Source organism: Caretta caretta, chromosome 7 (genome assembly GCF_965140235.1).
Source record: "Caretta caretta isolate rCarCar2 chromosome 7, rCarCar1.hap1, whole genome shotgun sequence".
In the NCBI taxonomy this organism is placed as follows: domain Eukaryota; kingdom Metazoa; phylum Chordata; order Testudines; family Cheloniidae; genus Caretta; species Caretta caretta.
Genome location: NC_134212.1, coordinates 96674820 through 96690836, shown reverse-complemented (window position 1 = coordinate 96690836; position 16017 = coordinate 96674820). Strand labels below are relative to the sequence as shown.

The window sequence follows — 16017 nt, the reverse complement described above, 5'->3', positions numbered from 1 at the left end:
GCATTCCCATTCATGTTCCTTGATGAACTTTATATTTATCTAGTTAAAGTGTGAAAACAGTTCTGTGAAGTTTAGAATCTTAATAACTAATATGCTTAAAGAGCTGTAATATTCAGTCATTTAAATTATTACATCACTAAGGTCCCTTGTAACTTGTAATATTGCAAAAGTTAAAGATTTCGCGATATTAGTCTTCCACTGCAATTTTGACAGTGGGAGCCTGGGCCATTTCAGGGCTGAGAGTGGGATCCCCTGCTGTGAGCCCCGGTGGCCACTCTCAGCCCTGGATCCCCGTTGTCACTTCTGGGCAGCCAACAGTGTGGGCCCCTGCTCTGAAACCCGAGCAGCTGACAGAGGAAAATCATGGAAATGTAATAATGGACTTTATTACTGCAAATAATAAGGTCCATTATTCCTTTCCCTCAATTTTCCATGCCTTGTCCTCAACTTAGCTGCAATTTTTTGACAATCACCCTGCAGTTCAAGTAGGGCCTTATATGTCACCTAATGGCTGAATCTGTTTGCATCAGATTCAGTAAGCAGAAATATGTAAAATGTATCTAAGTGTGAGACTTCAGTAAAAGTTTGACTGGTGCCTTCATGTATATTCTGCTTACTACCCAAATGCAAATACAATTTGCAATACAGTCTCAGTCTTAAATATTTTTTTCTTGTACATATCATAAGCATCCTCTTTTAACTCAAATATTTTGATCCTAATGCTGTAAAACCTTTGGGTGTCACTTTATTATTTTTAGATGGTGGGAGTAATAAGATGTCAAGGTTGATAAAAAGTACTTCTCCTGGTTTTACTGAGAATCTTCTGCGTCTGTGTCAGTAAGCTATGAACCCGCGTAGAAAATAAAAACTAAAAGCTCATGAGGCATGTGTATTGACAGGGTTTAACTAGTTGTAAATGGAAATCACATATATTCATGTGCAAAAAAAGAATATCTGTTAATATACTGGAGCTGGAATTCACATGAGTCCTTGATCAAAACTGGCAGTACTCATCCATAATTCAACGCTGTGGATGATGAGTCACAGAGGCTATTGGCTGAGTGGCTATTGGGTCTAATTGTGATTCTTATCTCTGACGTCCCATGATGCTAGACCTGCAAAACATGGAATGTAGCTGAATGAGCCATCCAGACAGCTCCACTGATGATATTTATTTACTTGTCTGTTTCTTTATTTTGATTTATAAAAAAAAAAAAATCCAAGAATTCAACAGATGCCCATCTATCCTCTGAGTGCCCTTGTATCAATTAACATTACAGTCCCATCAATATCATAATAATAAATTGTCTCCTCATTCCACCATAAAATCTTCACTCCCAACATGCCTTAGATGGCAAATAACATTCCCTATAAAATAGAAATACATCCCCACACCTCAGGCAGCCTTCACCCAACGTGTCTGGGACAAAATGTATCATTCCCAGAGTTTAACAGACTGCAAGGGGCAAGGGGGAAACGGATTCTAGATCCGATGGAGCTTTCTGGAACACACACTGCCAGCTGCTACCTTCCATTATGAAAAGGGAGCTCCAGTGAGAACATCTCTGCAGAGGCAAATGATAATGGGCATATTATGTTGTCTCAGGTAACTATGTCCCAGACCTTTAAAAGATCAAAAACAGCACCTTCAATTCCACTTAGAAACTCATAAGCAGCCAGCACAGCTCCAGAATACCTGTGACATGCATTCTCAGTGAAACTCCACTCGGTAAGTGGGCCACTACATTGTGACAAGCACAATGAGGCTATGCTGGATTTACAACTTGGGATGGGTAAACTAGTTTTGAGAGCACAAGTAATAATCCAAACTACAGACCTTTCCCTTTACAGATTTCAATTTTTAAAAATATTTCATTTTGGATACCTCTTTACCCCGATTGACAGATCTCTCCTTTCCTGCAATGCGCAAGTCCTCCCAACTTCCCCAACTGTCCCCCTTCTCCTTTGCAACATCCCCTCTCAGGACAGGCACATGGGATTGCACACATACTCACCTTTAATAATGAATAAAAGGAGGCAAATTCCCAAGCAAACCAGAGTTCTGGGGGTCCTAATCCTACACTTCTGGAAAGGTTGTGTGCATTTATTCTGATGAATTTTCAGATTTATTTTAAAATAAATAACAATTACTGGGCTTCAGAACTGCGCTAGTGTTTAGACTGTCTTACTGTTAGATGGCTAGCCAAACCAAGGAGCACTATGAATATTATACAACTCCCCCAACATGAGCTGTCTGATTTTTGTCATCTTGTGGCAATACCACAATGGTTCATTTTATCCTCCAGCATGTGGGGAAACAAGGAACAGATGGAGGCACGTATTCTCCAGTGTCCTCAGGAGGCATCCCATCTCTCGGATCTTAGCAGCAATGAGTGATTGCTTATCATAGCTCTAAGAGATCTATCCACTTGGAACGTACCGTTTAATCCTGCTAAATCTTGTATATATTCCTCTGGAGACTCTGCATCAAGCTGTACCTACATTCTGCAACAAGGTCCCTTTTTTTCACAGTGTTCTGATGGGGCAAATTGAAAGTTCTGTGGCAGATTCATTAAAATTAAAGTTTGTATTTAAATTAAATATGAAAGTGAATAATACAGTCAGTAGAGTAGCCCTGTCCTATTTATTTTTATATTTAAATTGACATAATGTTGTTCACTCATTTTCAGGTTTCAATATGCTTCAGAGTTTTGTATTGTCAACACATAACTGATTCAGAGAAGTTTTTGGCGAGCCAGATGTTTTGGTGTCTAGGAGGTGCCAGAGGTGATATGGGGTTGCAGGATAAGCATATTAGCTTGTTGAAATTGATTTAGTACAACATGGCATCTTGATTTAAAATCTTGCATTATATGGAATTAACAGGGCATATATTAGATGGATTAAAAACTGGCTCACTGACAGATCTCAATATGTAGTTGTTAATGAGAAGGTACCAATGAATGGGACCTTTTCTAGAGGGCTTCTTCAGGGATCAATTCTTTTGTTCAGTGTTATTAAATGGTTTTATCAACAATCTAGACGATGTGAGCTGTAGCTCACGAAAGCTTATGCTCAAATAAATTGGTTAGTCTCTAAGGTGCCACAAGTACTCCTTTTCTTTTTGCGAATACAGACAAACACGGCTGCTACTCTGAAACCTAGATGATATGAAATCTTTGCTGGTAAAGATTCCATATGACCACACAAATTGCTGCAGTAGTAAATAAGGAGGACAGGTTACTGTTACAGAGTGATATGAACCACCTGGTTAAATAGTCACAGTCCAACATTACAACCAAATACAAGGTAATATATCTGGGAACAAAGAATGAACACTATACCTATGGGAAGGGAGACTGTTTTGGAAAGCAGTGACTCAGAGAAGGATTATTGGGTCATTATAGATCATCACCTCAACATGAGCTCTCTGCTGTGCAAAAAGGGCTAATGTGATGCTTGGATGTATAAAATGGGGAATATCAAGTAGACACAAAGAAGTGGTCTTTCTTCTGCACACCGAATGGGTAATACCAGAACTAAAATATTTGTCCAGTTCTGATGCCCACACTTCAAGACAATGTAGAAATACTCAGTTTACATTTCAAACGTTTTCTTTGCAGTCATCATGGTGGAAGAACTTTTCAAACAATGAAAAATTCTGGAGCACAATTCTATGATGTGAGTGGTGGGGTTTATAGAAAATACCGTGGTCACAGAGTACATAGAACCCTACTTATATGTTTCAGAGTAGCAGCCGTGTTAGTCTGTATCCGCAAAAAGAACAGGAGTACTTGTGGCACCTTAGAGACTAACACATTTATTTGAGCATAAGCTTCTTACTATATGTTCCATTCTATGCATCTGATGAAGTGGGCTGTAGCCCACGAAAGCTTATGCTCAAATTAATTTGTTTGTCTCTAAGGTGCCACAAGTCCTCCTGTTCTTTCTATTTATATGTGCATCAGTCACACATGGAAGGCTGCAGACAGATCCAGCAGTGTAAGTATAGCAGTTTGTGCTCTATCCATGGCTACCATGAACAAAAGACAAGTGACTGAGATGTGCTGCCAGTACTGTGTCCATGCTATGTCCCAGTCTTAGCCTAAATGGGTAAGACAAATCTACGACATTGGCAGAAGATTAGCTTTGTTGGAATTTGCTTGCTTCCACATTTTCTGTGATTTAGCATCAGGAATATTTGGCTGAGCATGGGCTAGTAGTTAGCTAGGTCATTTGCATTGAATATTGATATTTTGTGGAATGGCCCAGACTGTCACACACTTCAGAGTAGCTGGAAGCTTGTGCTTCTTAGTGGAGGGGTAGATGGTCTCTTGGTTTTTCATGGTACTTAGTAATGAGATAAAAAGTTGTTTAACTCTGAGGTTTAAAACATGTCTGTAGCTGTTCTAATTTTTATGCATTTAAATTGAAATGTTCAGAATTGGATACCTGAAGTTAGACTCCTAAATCCATATTCAAACACCTAAATAAGTGCCCTGATTTTCAAAAGTACTGAGCACCTGTATTTTCAGTGGACTTCAGTTGATTCAGCACCTCTGAAAATGGCGATTCTAATACAGCATTGGGGTTGCTGTAGTTTAAGTATGGATCATTTGAATCCACCAGCGTTTTTTAAAATAAAGCTCTTTTCTCTTCATACTGACTTTTCTGCTAACATGTTTGACTGCATAAAAAGGATGTGATTTGGTGTGTTTGAGGTAATATACCAAAGAGACATGTGCCATTATTTGTTAGCAACTTCTCTAGAATCACATGGAAGAAAAGCTGGTTTACACTGCTATGTGGTGTATTGTACAGCACATATAGTAGTTGTGTATATATATATAAATATATAATTTCTTTCTTTCTTTGTTTTTAAATTCAAATACATTTGCACCAGCACTGAAACAAAAGTGATCTGGAATCCTATGTGGTTTCAGGGTTTTTTTTGTTTTGTTTTGTTTTGCATAGCGTTTCCTGTATTTCTTTACTGTAGATTCCACTTTCACTATACCCAATGGCATATCCATGTCTGGCCAGAATGGGACTTCTTGGACTCTAGTCTTACATTTCTCAGTACATAGGTGGATGTGCATTATGTTTAGTATTTCCAACCTCATGATATGCAGTATTATTACATAATATCTGTAGCGCACAATAATCCTGTCATATACAGCAATTACATCTCTATAGTCTCAGTAAATATTTTTTCTTGGAGGTACCCAGCTTTTTCTCACTGTCTGACCAGTTGTAGGGTTAGGTCATTTTATATTTGTCATTTAATTGACAATAAATTAAGGTTTATTTTATTGCCAGTCATTTCTGTACCATTCTGCACTTGTGTTCAAGCAGCATTCTAAGTGGAGGATTTGACTGTGACAAATCACGAAATAATTTTCTTGGCTATGACTCTGTAAAGTTTCCTTGCTTGGGGGTCTTTCTATTTGTACAATTAGCTCTACTTTTTTTAGGTCCTGTCAAACTTTGTCACCAAGTTTATAATTAACTACATTCTATTCAAATTGTCATTTGCTTCTGTTTGATTTAAAGTTCCTTTAATTGGTATGTTGAAGAACATTACAAAGGTTCTCATTGTTCGTTAATTATTTTTGCCCCAAATCAGCAACTCAAAATTTACTTTTGCCCAATCTAGAACCACAAGGATCTGGAATGTGATACCTCAATCTGTCACACGTGCTGAGACAACCCCAATATCTATCGACAAGGGGAATTGAAAGTGCAGAGTTTTGCACTTTTTGTATCAAGTCAGTCTGCCTAAACCCTTGGCATGCATCTCAAACTGAAAATACTCTTTTATTTTGAAGTCTTGATATGACCTTCTCAGCAATTTGTGTGCAGCAAAGTCTCGTTTTAGGTCCTTGTCTTCATCTTTTGGATATTCTCTATTTGTTTATAAATCCTGTGTTTGATTTTATTGTGGGGACCATGCAATTAGCTCAGTCCGTTGGTGTCTGTATTTGTTCAATAACACCTGATATTACCGTCCAGTCAAGTTCAGTTTTTACTTGCTCTCTGACTGCTAATGCAACTTTATGTGGTGCATGTATTTCTGGCGGCACACTCAGATCTCTATCAGTATGATGTATTATATCCTTAATGCATCCCAATCCATTAGTCAGTCATCAAATTTTTAATGTTTGGAAGCACTGCACCTACTTTCTCTATTTCCTTGCCAGCTTCTTTTTCAGATTGTGGAATTGAGGTGGCTACATTTGTTTCATTTTTGCCAGAGATTATTTTCTTCCGACCTCATATTCAGGTGCACATTTTTAATTAGGAAAATTAACAATTGGAACAGCTCATCTAGGGATGTGGTGGATTCCCAATTACTTGAAGAATAATTTAAATCAAGCAAAGTTGAAGCACTGAAAATCAGGAAATGCAAAAGTTACGGTTTCACTTATATCTTTCCTTTTGTGTGTTTGAATTATCTGTCACATAATTTGTAACTATATGAGCACATGCTGTTTCTCAAGTAGTGTAATATAATACCATAAAATAGATCCCCAGATATGTGTTTTTCTTCTTCTAGTGCTGTGTACTACTCTGTGTTTACAGCACAAACAGGGCTCCATGAAATCCATTTATATACAAGATCCATAATGAAGAAGACAATGGCTCTTGCAGGTTTCCGCCTCAATCACTCCTCACCATACAAGCTGCAATTACCAAGGTTGCAGAAAATATTCTATGATATTACATTGTAATATTTGAAAAATAGTGTGTGACAGCCCTGGCCTCATTCACTGCACTCCTTACAAGATATATGCAGCCGGAGGGAAGGGCTTCTGTTCTGTCATGACTCACTACAGCTGATGTAGCACTCCAGCTACAATGGAACAAGACCCTCATATTCTTGCAGCGCAATATCCTAATGGTAAAAGCAAGGACAGCACTAGAAGAAGAATTTGTGTACCTGATCATCCAATGAATGTCACTCCAGCACAGGGCAAGCAGGTAAATACATTAATAACAAACCTCTGATAACTTACAACGTTCCAATTTCATTTAGCTAGAGCAGGACAATCAGCAAGGAATGCTGAAAACAGGAGCAGGCCTCTTTAAAGAAGTAAAGGTCATGAAAGTAGAGGGCAACTAGGAAGAGGGTTACCATATCACAAAGGTACCTGAAGCAATGTCTTCTCTAAACTCTTAGAGGAACAGCCGTGTTAGTCTGTATTCGCAAAAAGAAAAGGAGTACTTGTGGCACCTTAGAGACTAACCAATTTATTTGAGCATGAGCTTTCGTGAGCTACAGCTCACCTCATCAGATGTTTACCGTGGAAACTGCAGCAGACTTTATATACACACAGAGAATATGAAACAATACCTCCTCCCACCCAACTGTCCTGCTGGTAATAGCTGTCCAGCAGGACAGTTGGGTGGGAGGAGGTATTGTTTCATATTCTCTGTGTGTATATAAAGTCTGCTGCAGTTTCCACGGTAAACATCTGATGAAGTGAGCTGTAGCTCACGAAAGCTCATGCTCAAATAAATTGGTTAGTCTCTAAGGTGCCACAAGTACTCCTTTTCTTTTTTCTAAACTCTTAAAAACTCCTCGTGAATGCTACCATCAATTATGAGGAAGTGTGCTCCAGGCCAGAGTAAAATTGCCTGGGGGAAGAAATTCACTTTAAATCTTTCAGTTTTTCCCTTAAACATTTTTAATAAGAGTCACACATGCATGAGCTACAAAAAATGTCAAGATTCAGTAGCTCTCAATAGATTTTGAGGATCATTCACTTTATGGTATGAGAAATTTTAAACTTTTGATAGGTAAAGTGGGTGATGTATGAAGAAGAACTCTGTGTAGTTCAAAAGCTTGGCTCTTTCACCAACAGAAGTTGATCCAATAAAAGATATTACCTTGCCCATCTTGTGTCTCTAATATCCTGAGACCAAGACGGCTACAACACTGCAGACAAACTTGTTAATTTCAGTATTGTTCTCTTGGATTCTTATGTCCCTTTTTAGAGTTTTCTGGAGTTGGCTGGTAACTGGAATTCCCATTCTGTGGGAAATTCCAAAATAAAATTCTTAGATAAAACAAAATTGAAATGTCAAAATTTTCCACAAAATGGGAATTCTGAAATTTTGTTTAGAAAAAGTCAAAATGGTATTTTGTTTCATCCTTATCTAAATGTTTCTGAGGCTCCCTGGAGTCCCAGCAGCATGCCAGTGAAGGAGCCAAGCAGCTTAGGGAGCTGGGGCTCTCAGGGCTTCTAGGCTGATGAGGAGGCTGGGAGCCTTGGCTCCCGGACAGTCCACCTGACAGGCTATGCAAGAGCCAGGAAATCTAGGAGCCCTGGATTTTGAAAAGCTGTGAGCCAGGGCTTGCAGGCTCTCAGCTCCTCTGGTGGTCTGCTGAGGAGCCAGGCAGGTAAGCTGGCAAGAAACCAGGTGGGTTTTGTAACATTCCTGGCAGGCAGGGTTCCATCAGAATTTCATTGAAGTTGACACATTCCCATGGAACATTTTGATTTCAACCAATCAGTGTTTCCACTGGAAAAAACATTGTGTTGAACTAGTTCCAATCGCTCTAGTATTTCCCCTTTTGAAGGGTGTGTCTAGTCTAAATACAGTCTTGAGAAATGGAATGCAAACAACCCTGCTGTCATGACTGGATTACCTACATGGTTATTTTCCAAAACCCCACCAAGTGCGTAAATCCTAATGGTTAAATAAACTGCACAAGCTGGCAGTTTTTCCTGCCTTTCCCTGAGCAAATGCCAGGTGTCATTTCTGAATCTTCACATCATTGTAACACTGCAGTTCCCTTGCTAGACACCAGATGGCATTTTTAGGGTAGTGTTATAATTGCTTTCATAACCATGGAGCTCCTTCTCATAATGCTGTTAGCTGAATTTTGTAAAGTGCCTCACATAGGCAGTTTCATACTATAGTGATCAAATAAAATTTGTAACAGGGGAAATGTCTTAATTTAAACCATAATAACAATTTTACATATAGTACAGCAATTGGCACTTGATTCATTCAGTCATAAGTCTCCCTAGATGTAATATTAACATTATCAATAATAATAAAACTGTTTTTCTACAATGCTCTTTAGCTATAGCTCTCAAAATGTCTTATAAAGGAAAGTGAATATCATTATTGCATTCTGCCAGTGGGGAAACTGAGGGAGAGAGGTGACATAACTTGCCTGCTCTTACGCAGAAGGTTAACGGTAGAGCCAAGGATGGAGGCCAAGTCCTTCAACTAGGCCAGTGCTTTATCCACAAGACCCTGCTGCTTCTTCTGTTGCAGAAGAGAGAGAATTCTAGTCTACAGTGTACCTTCCCCATGTGAGTAATGCTATTGTACAAAAATTTCTCATGTGGCTAAGATGTAAAAATTGTTCACAAATATTTGTTCGTATTTTTAAACAGCAATGTGAATGTGTAGGCACTCCCAATGTGTGTGTGTTCTATGAATATTCTAGCAGATGAGTTTATTGGCAGGAATGTGTGCTGAAACAGCCAGTTTTAATCTATCATTGCAGAATATCCATGGAAAGCAAATTTTGAATGCATAATCATGAGTATTTGCTCTTTGGATTTACACATCTCCAATCAGGAAACAAAACAAAAAACCCACATGCCCCTTATATCCACTCAAAACAACTTTAATTTGAAATATTAAATGCTCAAAGTGACATGCTCATGAATGAAGTACAGATCAAGAATAATTCAGAGATTTGTTGGTAGATAATTTCAAAATAATTGTTATATTTTTGAAAATTGCTATCTGTTTGTAGGCAATTTTTGTAAAGAGAAAAAGAGACAAAATTCAGCAATGAAGTGTCTTGTTACAGATTATTTTGTCAGCTCTACTAATGGAGAAAAAATTTCAGTTGTCTGTAATTAATCCTACAGAGACAAGGTGTGGGTGTCTCTCTCACCAATAGAAGTTGGTCCAATAAAAGATATTAAATATCCTGAGACCAACACTGCTACAATTATGCTGCATACAACAATATTATTAGTCTTTTTTATTATCTGATTGACTCACTAATCTGTAGTGTTATGCACATCCGACTTCCTCAGCCACGTGTAGGTATTTCCACAAATCATTTGTAATACATGGACAGCATTCCAAGTCTGATTGGCTTAGTTCATGGCTTCTCAAAGCTGAAGGACATTATTACCACTTTCCTTTATACCTATTTGGGAAAGGGGGATCCATAACTTTTTTTTCTCTCTGTAACATGAAGTCACAGTATGGAAGAGCTTAAGAATCACACTGGCTTAATAGTTTTCTATCTCAGTAAATACACTATAAAAACCCTTGTGTTCATCCAGCTTATTCACCGCTGCTTTTGTCAAGCTATTTTGTCAAGGTACATTATTATTTATCCCAATGCTTTTAGGAGTCAGTCTCATTATCATAATCTTATTCAAGAGCTGCTAGCTTTCTCCTTTTTATATACTAAATAATTTGTGTAATTTAGTGCTTTTGTTGCTTCCAACACACAGTAATAATAATAAAAGAACAATATAAATAAATTATAACCTCCCTCATGCTCATATGTGACCCTAGAAAAGTCCTCAATAGGTACTTGCTGAAATTTGATGAATGGACCTAGTAAAAATCCTTACTTCTAGTTGTTGAAAACTGATTTGTGGCTAAGGTGGGATGTCATCAGAGGTTCATATTTTCACAGCTACTGTATGATATCATAACAGTGAAATATGACTTTTTTTTAAAAGCATGAGGGAATAATCAGAAATTTTACAGCTTTATAATCAATGGGACTGCAATATAAACATTATCTGAAGTTGAGTGCATGATGATGGACTGAGTTACCGATAATGTCACAGTTCCAGTTACCGCTCATGTCACTACTTGCTCAGCTGTTTTAAAATCTAATGGTGAGGTTAAAAATATCTAAAAGATTCTCTCGTGTTGTTTTTTGTTCCGTTTTTCCGAAATGTCTTTATCTAACAAATGGCATCTTCCAGATAAGAAAATGCCATCCAGTCCAGAAGGACTTTTATGTAATTTGTAAGCACTTTTGTCATGTTAAAATCTTGATACACTTTCAGAATGTGCACTGCAACAGAGGAGAATTGTGAATAAGCCTATACCCACTCATCTAAGAGTTCCGATGACATTAGAGGCCGCCCAAGCTTTGCTCTCATACCTATGATGTCACAAGAAGCCTCTGTTACATTATTGTAGCCTTTCTGCTCACTCACCTGAGTAGCATTATGTATCTATCACACATGTATCCTTCCCAGCACATATACATATATTAATGTCATGTTTGTTTGCATGATTGGGAAGATGATTCTTTTTTAATTTTCAAAGAGGTACTGCACATGTGCTATAAGTAAATTGTGTGATAATCTATGCAAATTGTGTGCACAGAAGCTGTACTTTGCCTTTGGGGGAATGTAAATTACTCAGAACATTTTTCAATTTGTTTGTTTTTAAATAAATAGACTTTTCACATAAATAGACTCAGGCCAATCTCTTGTCCTGTTTATTTACACTCTGTTCCCCTTTTGTTTTTTCTTGTACCTATCTCAGTGCTTACTGATAAGGTTCCCTCTAGAGCAGGAGGAAGAGGAATGAATGATGAGAAAAATCAGCCTAGCATTCATTCTGGTGTGTTTATACGCATTTTGTAAGTGACATCTCTACTTACATAATGGTGTACAACACATTCACAAGTCAAAGCCATTATCGTGATCTGACAGTCTTTGTATTCACTTCATACTAACCTTGCTTTCTTCTGGTACATTGGTACTTTGAGATATTTATAATGCTAGATTTACTAAAAAACGGAGTTGGATGAATAATTTTCTTTATGTGAAGCAAGAATTAAATACTACCCATACAATATATTTACTACACTGCATTGTTTCTGTTTAGCGTTCTCCACTGATGTAATTTTTGTATTAATAAAATTATACCCGTACTCTTTAAGTACCCTTTCAGAGAAATATTTTCATATAAATTGTCTGATTCTGTTTTAAGTGAAGGAGAAAACCTGGTAGAGGTTGTCTCTTTAAATCAGATCTGCAGTGTTGATGGACCCTCTAGCAGGCATGGTAAGAACCATTTGCACCTCTGCAGCAGGGAGCTTGACCATATAGGCTCACACATTCAATCAAAACGTTTTCCCTTTTAATATGCGCTGTACCAATCCTATTCCCATGGTTACCGCTCCTGCTTCTTTGGTTGCTTCTAGTCTGTTGGAAAAGGGAGGCAGCATACATTTCTTGTACAGGAGTTTAAAACATACTGAAAGCAACCCTGTTGTGATTTGCATTTTAAATTTTTCTTTTTTCCTCTCATTGTACAGAATGCTGTAGCAGTAGCTTCAGTTCATTTGCCACAGTCTGTCTTCTCTCAGTCTTCAGCCTTGCAATCTGTTGATAACTCCACTTGCAAGCTACAGTTTATTGTCTTTCGGAATGGAAAACTCTTTCCTAGCACGGGAAACTCATCAAATCTTGCAGATGACGGGAAACGTAGGACAGTTACCACACCAGCTGTCTTTGCAAAAATAGGTGAGGAGTGTTATTCATTATTTCTTTTAATCTGAAAGCTACGGTGTACTTGATTATGTACAGAATGGAGCAGCAGAGTATACAGTATGCTGAGAGCCTGTGTTATGACTTAACACAAGTGTTTGTATTTATTCATATGTATATGGTTTTATTCAAATTAACTGGTCCACAAGAGAAGTGTAATTATTGTAGGAACAGAAGGCAAATTAGGTTTTACATTTTTTTTATGTTGTTGTGACAGAAGCTTATATCTCAAACCAAGGTGAAATAGAAAAGAACCTTGTTTTACTCTATACAAGGAAAATTGCAAGACCATCACTCTGGATTCAGATAAATATTAAGATGGGGTGGTGGTGGGGGGTTAATGCCCTGTTGCATGTATCTTAATATTCACCAGAATAGTTTTTGGTATGAAGGACCTAAAACAGGTGTTGCTAAAGGCTTTTGTCTCAGTGTGATGAATCTTACAGAACTGTGACTAATTATGTTAATTAGTCACCCAGGCAATTTTAATAGTTTAGTTTATTCTGAATAGTATTCACATTTCCATTTGCTTTTAAAACAATGTTTTAATGTAACTTTAAAAGTGCAAAATTGCCTTAGCTATTAATCACACTAAGGGACAGCTCTTTTTTCAGTTACATGAGTGAATAGTATAACATGTCTTAATTTAAGACTCACACAACAAATCCAGCTTTATTAAGGATGATCAGATCAATCGGACACCTCAACAGGCTGAAATAGTCATTAAGATTAATTTAAACTGTAGTAAACTTTTCTGTATTTGCTTTTAATTCACACAGACAGGAATATGTGGCTATTGCTTGGTTTTCCATAGTTCAGTACATTTTTGAATCTGTGAATATACAGCATTCAGCAGTAAAGGATTTTCCAGTCTATTTCTCTGATTCAGTTTGTTGCTTTTGCAGATGGATGCAGTTTCGGAAACCTCACCACGCCTCTTACTATAGGTTTGAGACACTTTGCACGGGGTATAGACCCCATTGCAGCCTTTTGGGATTTTGACCTTCTAGATGGACATGGAGGCTGGTGTGGAGAAGGGTGCCACATAATTAGCTCTGTAGGCAATATTACCACCATTCAGAGTACACACTTCAGTAACTTTGCAGTGCTAATGGTGAGTATATGACTTAGCAAGTATATCTATAAATATATATATTGATATATACACAGATGTATTCCTCTAATATGTACATGTACCATCCTTGCTTGCCAGTAACTGAGGTTTCATTTCTCATGATGTTTTATACAATACAACCTTAAAGAAAAGTAAATTATTTAACTGCTAATAAGTGAATAAACCTGGTGGTCGTCTCAGCCTAATATCTAGAGAGAGGCCCAATTGTAAATGACATTTAAGTCAATCTTGTCAGATGAAAGTTCTATCAAAGAATGATCAGTATGTGAAGGTTACAAATTATAGGAGAAGGTTTTTTAAATGTATACTCATTTATGCTTTTACATCAATATATCTCAGAAAGCTCATCTGCTTTTGTTCCTGCCTCACACTGTGTTGATCATACTAATTAGTTTCAGGCATACCGCAATGTTGAATCATTTAATAAATGGAAATGAATAACATCTCATGCCCTTTAAAACAAGCACTTTTTTGTCCTTGCTGGTGTTTTGGGAGCTTTAGTGTGTATACTGATGATAATATTCTTTTTGCTAAATTGCTGTTCATGAAGAAAGATATTTCTGTGCAATGCTAACACAATCAGGCTGCTTTGGTCTGTTCTCAGTCACACTTGCAGTTCACACTGCAGTTATTTAACTACCATGCCTAACAGAAAGTTACCTTAATGAAAGAAAAGGCACACGTATGCAATAATAAATGGCTTCTTGGTTGAGAAAGAGAAAAGCAAACAAAAAAATGTAAGGTTGCTGATTGAAGAACATGTTGTTGACAATCTTTTACATCATTAAAAGGGGTCATTGTGAGCCGGTTGTAAATAGATTAGTCACTGGTATTTGCCTAATATTGAATTTTTCCTAAATGCTGGTGCATTTGTACATGTTTGGTACTGCTTGTGAATGTTTTTGATAGGTTTATAGTTAAGTAAATAATGCATTGTGTGTATTTGTAAAGGACAGCAAACATAGACGACAGGAACTGAGAAGACGTGTGCAGAGAATACCAATCTGCTGCTGTCAGATGGAGCATAGATGGCAGCCAATCATTGCACGAAGCTGTGACAATGAGTAGTTAAATGCGGAATTATCATCTACTTTATAAGAACTGATTTCCCTCAGAGTTATTTGATCATTTTTTCACACATACCTGAATGGCTCCGAATTTAGCATCCTGTTGCTGAAGATCAGATGGTGTCAAACATGTCTCACCCTTATATAGCTAGTATGGACTTATTTTTTCTGGACATTTGTGTTTTTTTCTAAGTAGGAAACATAATTTTGCTCTGAAGAGGTTTTTCTAAAAATTTTAAAGAAAACACCTGTTGACTTTGCAGGTACCACACCCAAAATGGCTGTCTCTGTCTAGAACTGTTTCAGTTCAAGTTATCATACTTAAAGTTTGCTTAGTTAATAATTAGCTACTAATTATTTACTCACAAACAACTCATTTGCTTTTTTTGTTTACAAAAATCATATACTACTTTAAAGATTGACTAATTTATTTTTATTTTAGACATTTATATCAAATTTATTTCATGTTTATATCATTTGGTAAAGTGTAACATGGTGGGTTTTCTTGGACTTTTATGTTTAATTTGTTACTTTGATTTAGGCTTTTTTATATTGTTTCATTACTCCATCTTTTCTTTCCCTATATGCGGATCTCCTTTTTGATCTGTGCAAAACATCATCAAAATAAAATCTTTCACATCCTACTTTGCCTTAGTAGTTGGTACAGCTCTAAATAATGTAATATGGCACCTGTTCTGTGTTTCTCAATCACTGTTAAGAAAAGCAATAATGTTTTTTGCAACGTTTATCCAGACATGCCTTCCAAGATCTTCTGGAAGAACCAATGGAAAACTTTAGCAGCAAAATAAAGTGCATTAGTAGTTGTAAATGTTAGTGCCTTATTTGTTAATGTGGCATTTGGGGGCATAAAATGAGATATTTGTTGAGTTTGATTTAGATTAAGAGTTTCTAAGGTGTTTTATTGTTCATATCAGAATAGTGAAGCATTATTCTAATGATCGACTAAGTTATAGTAATAAACTGCATAGCTTCAGCTAACCAGATCAGCTGAGTACCTAATGTATTTTACCTAACAGTAAATTAAAAATAGGTAGCATGTTATTTGTGACTCAGTAGAATGGGATGCCATGTACTGGTATAGGATATTTTTTTTTTAAACCAACTGTACCATCCAATAATAAAGCACTCTTATGGTGTGGGCCAATATCAGTGAATTGAAGTAATACAACTAAACTGAAGTGAAGCAATAAAGCTGCAGTGATCCTGAAGGTTTACATCGCTATCAGGA

At 37.0% G+C, this 16017-nt stretch overlaps 1 protein-coding gene across 1 annotated transcript in view; it reads left to right on the top strand.

Moving 5' to 3' along the window:
- ADGRA1 (adhesion G protein-coupled receptor A1) overlaps positions 1–16017 on the top strand; it is a 467766-nt gene that overhangs the window by 384739 nt on the left and 67010 nt on the right. Inside the window, exons 13-14 of the mRNA XM_048858295.2 lie at positions 12335–12542; positions 13472–13680. Of these exons, the coding sequence (XP_048714252.1) occupies positions 12335–12542; positions 13472–13680 (417 nt within the window). The remainder of the gene's footprint in view (positions 1–12334; positions 12543–13471; positions 13681–16017) is intronic.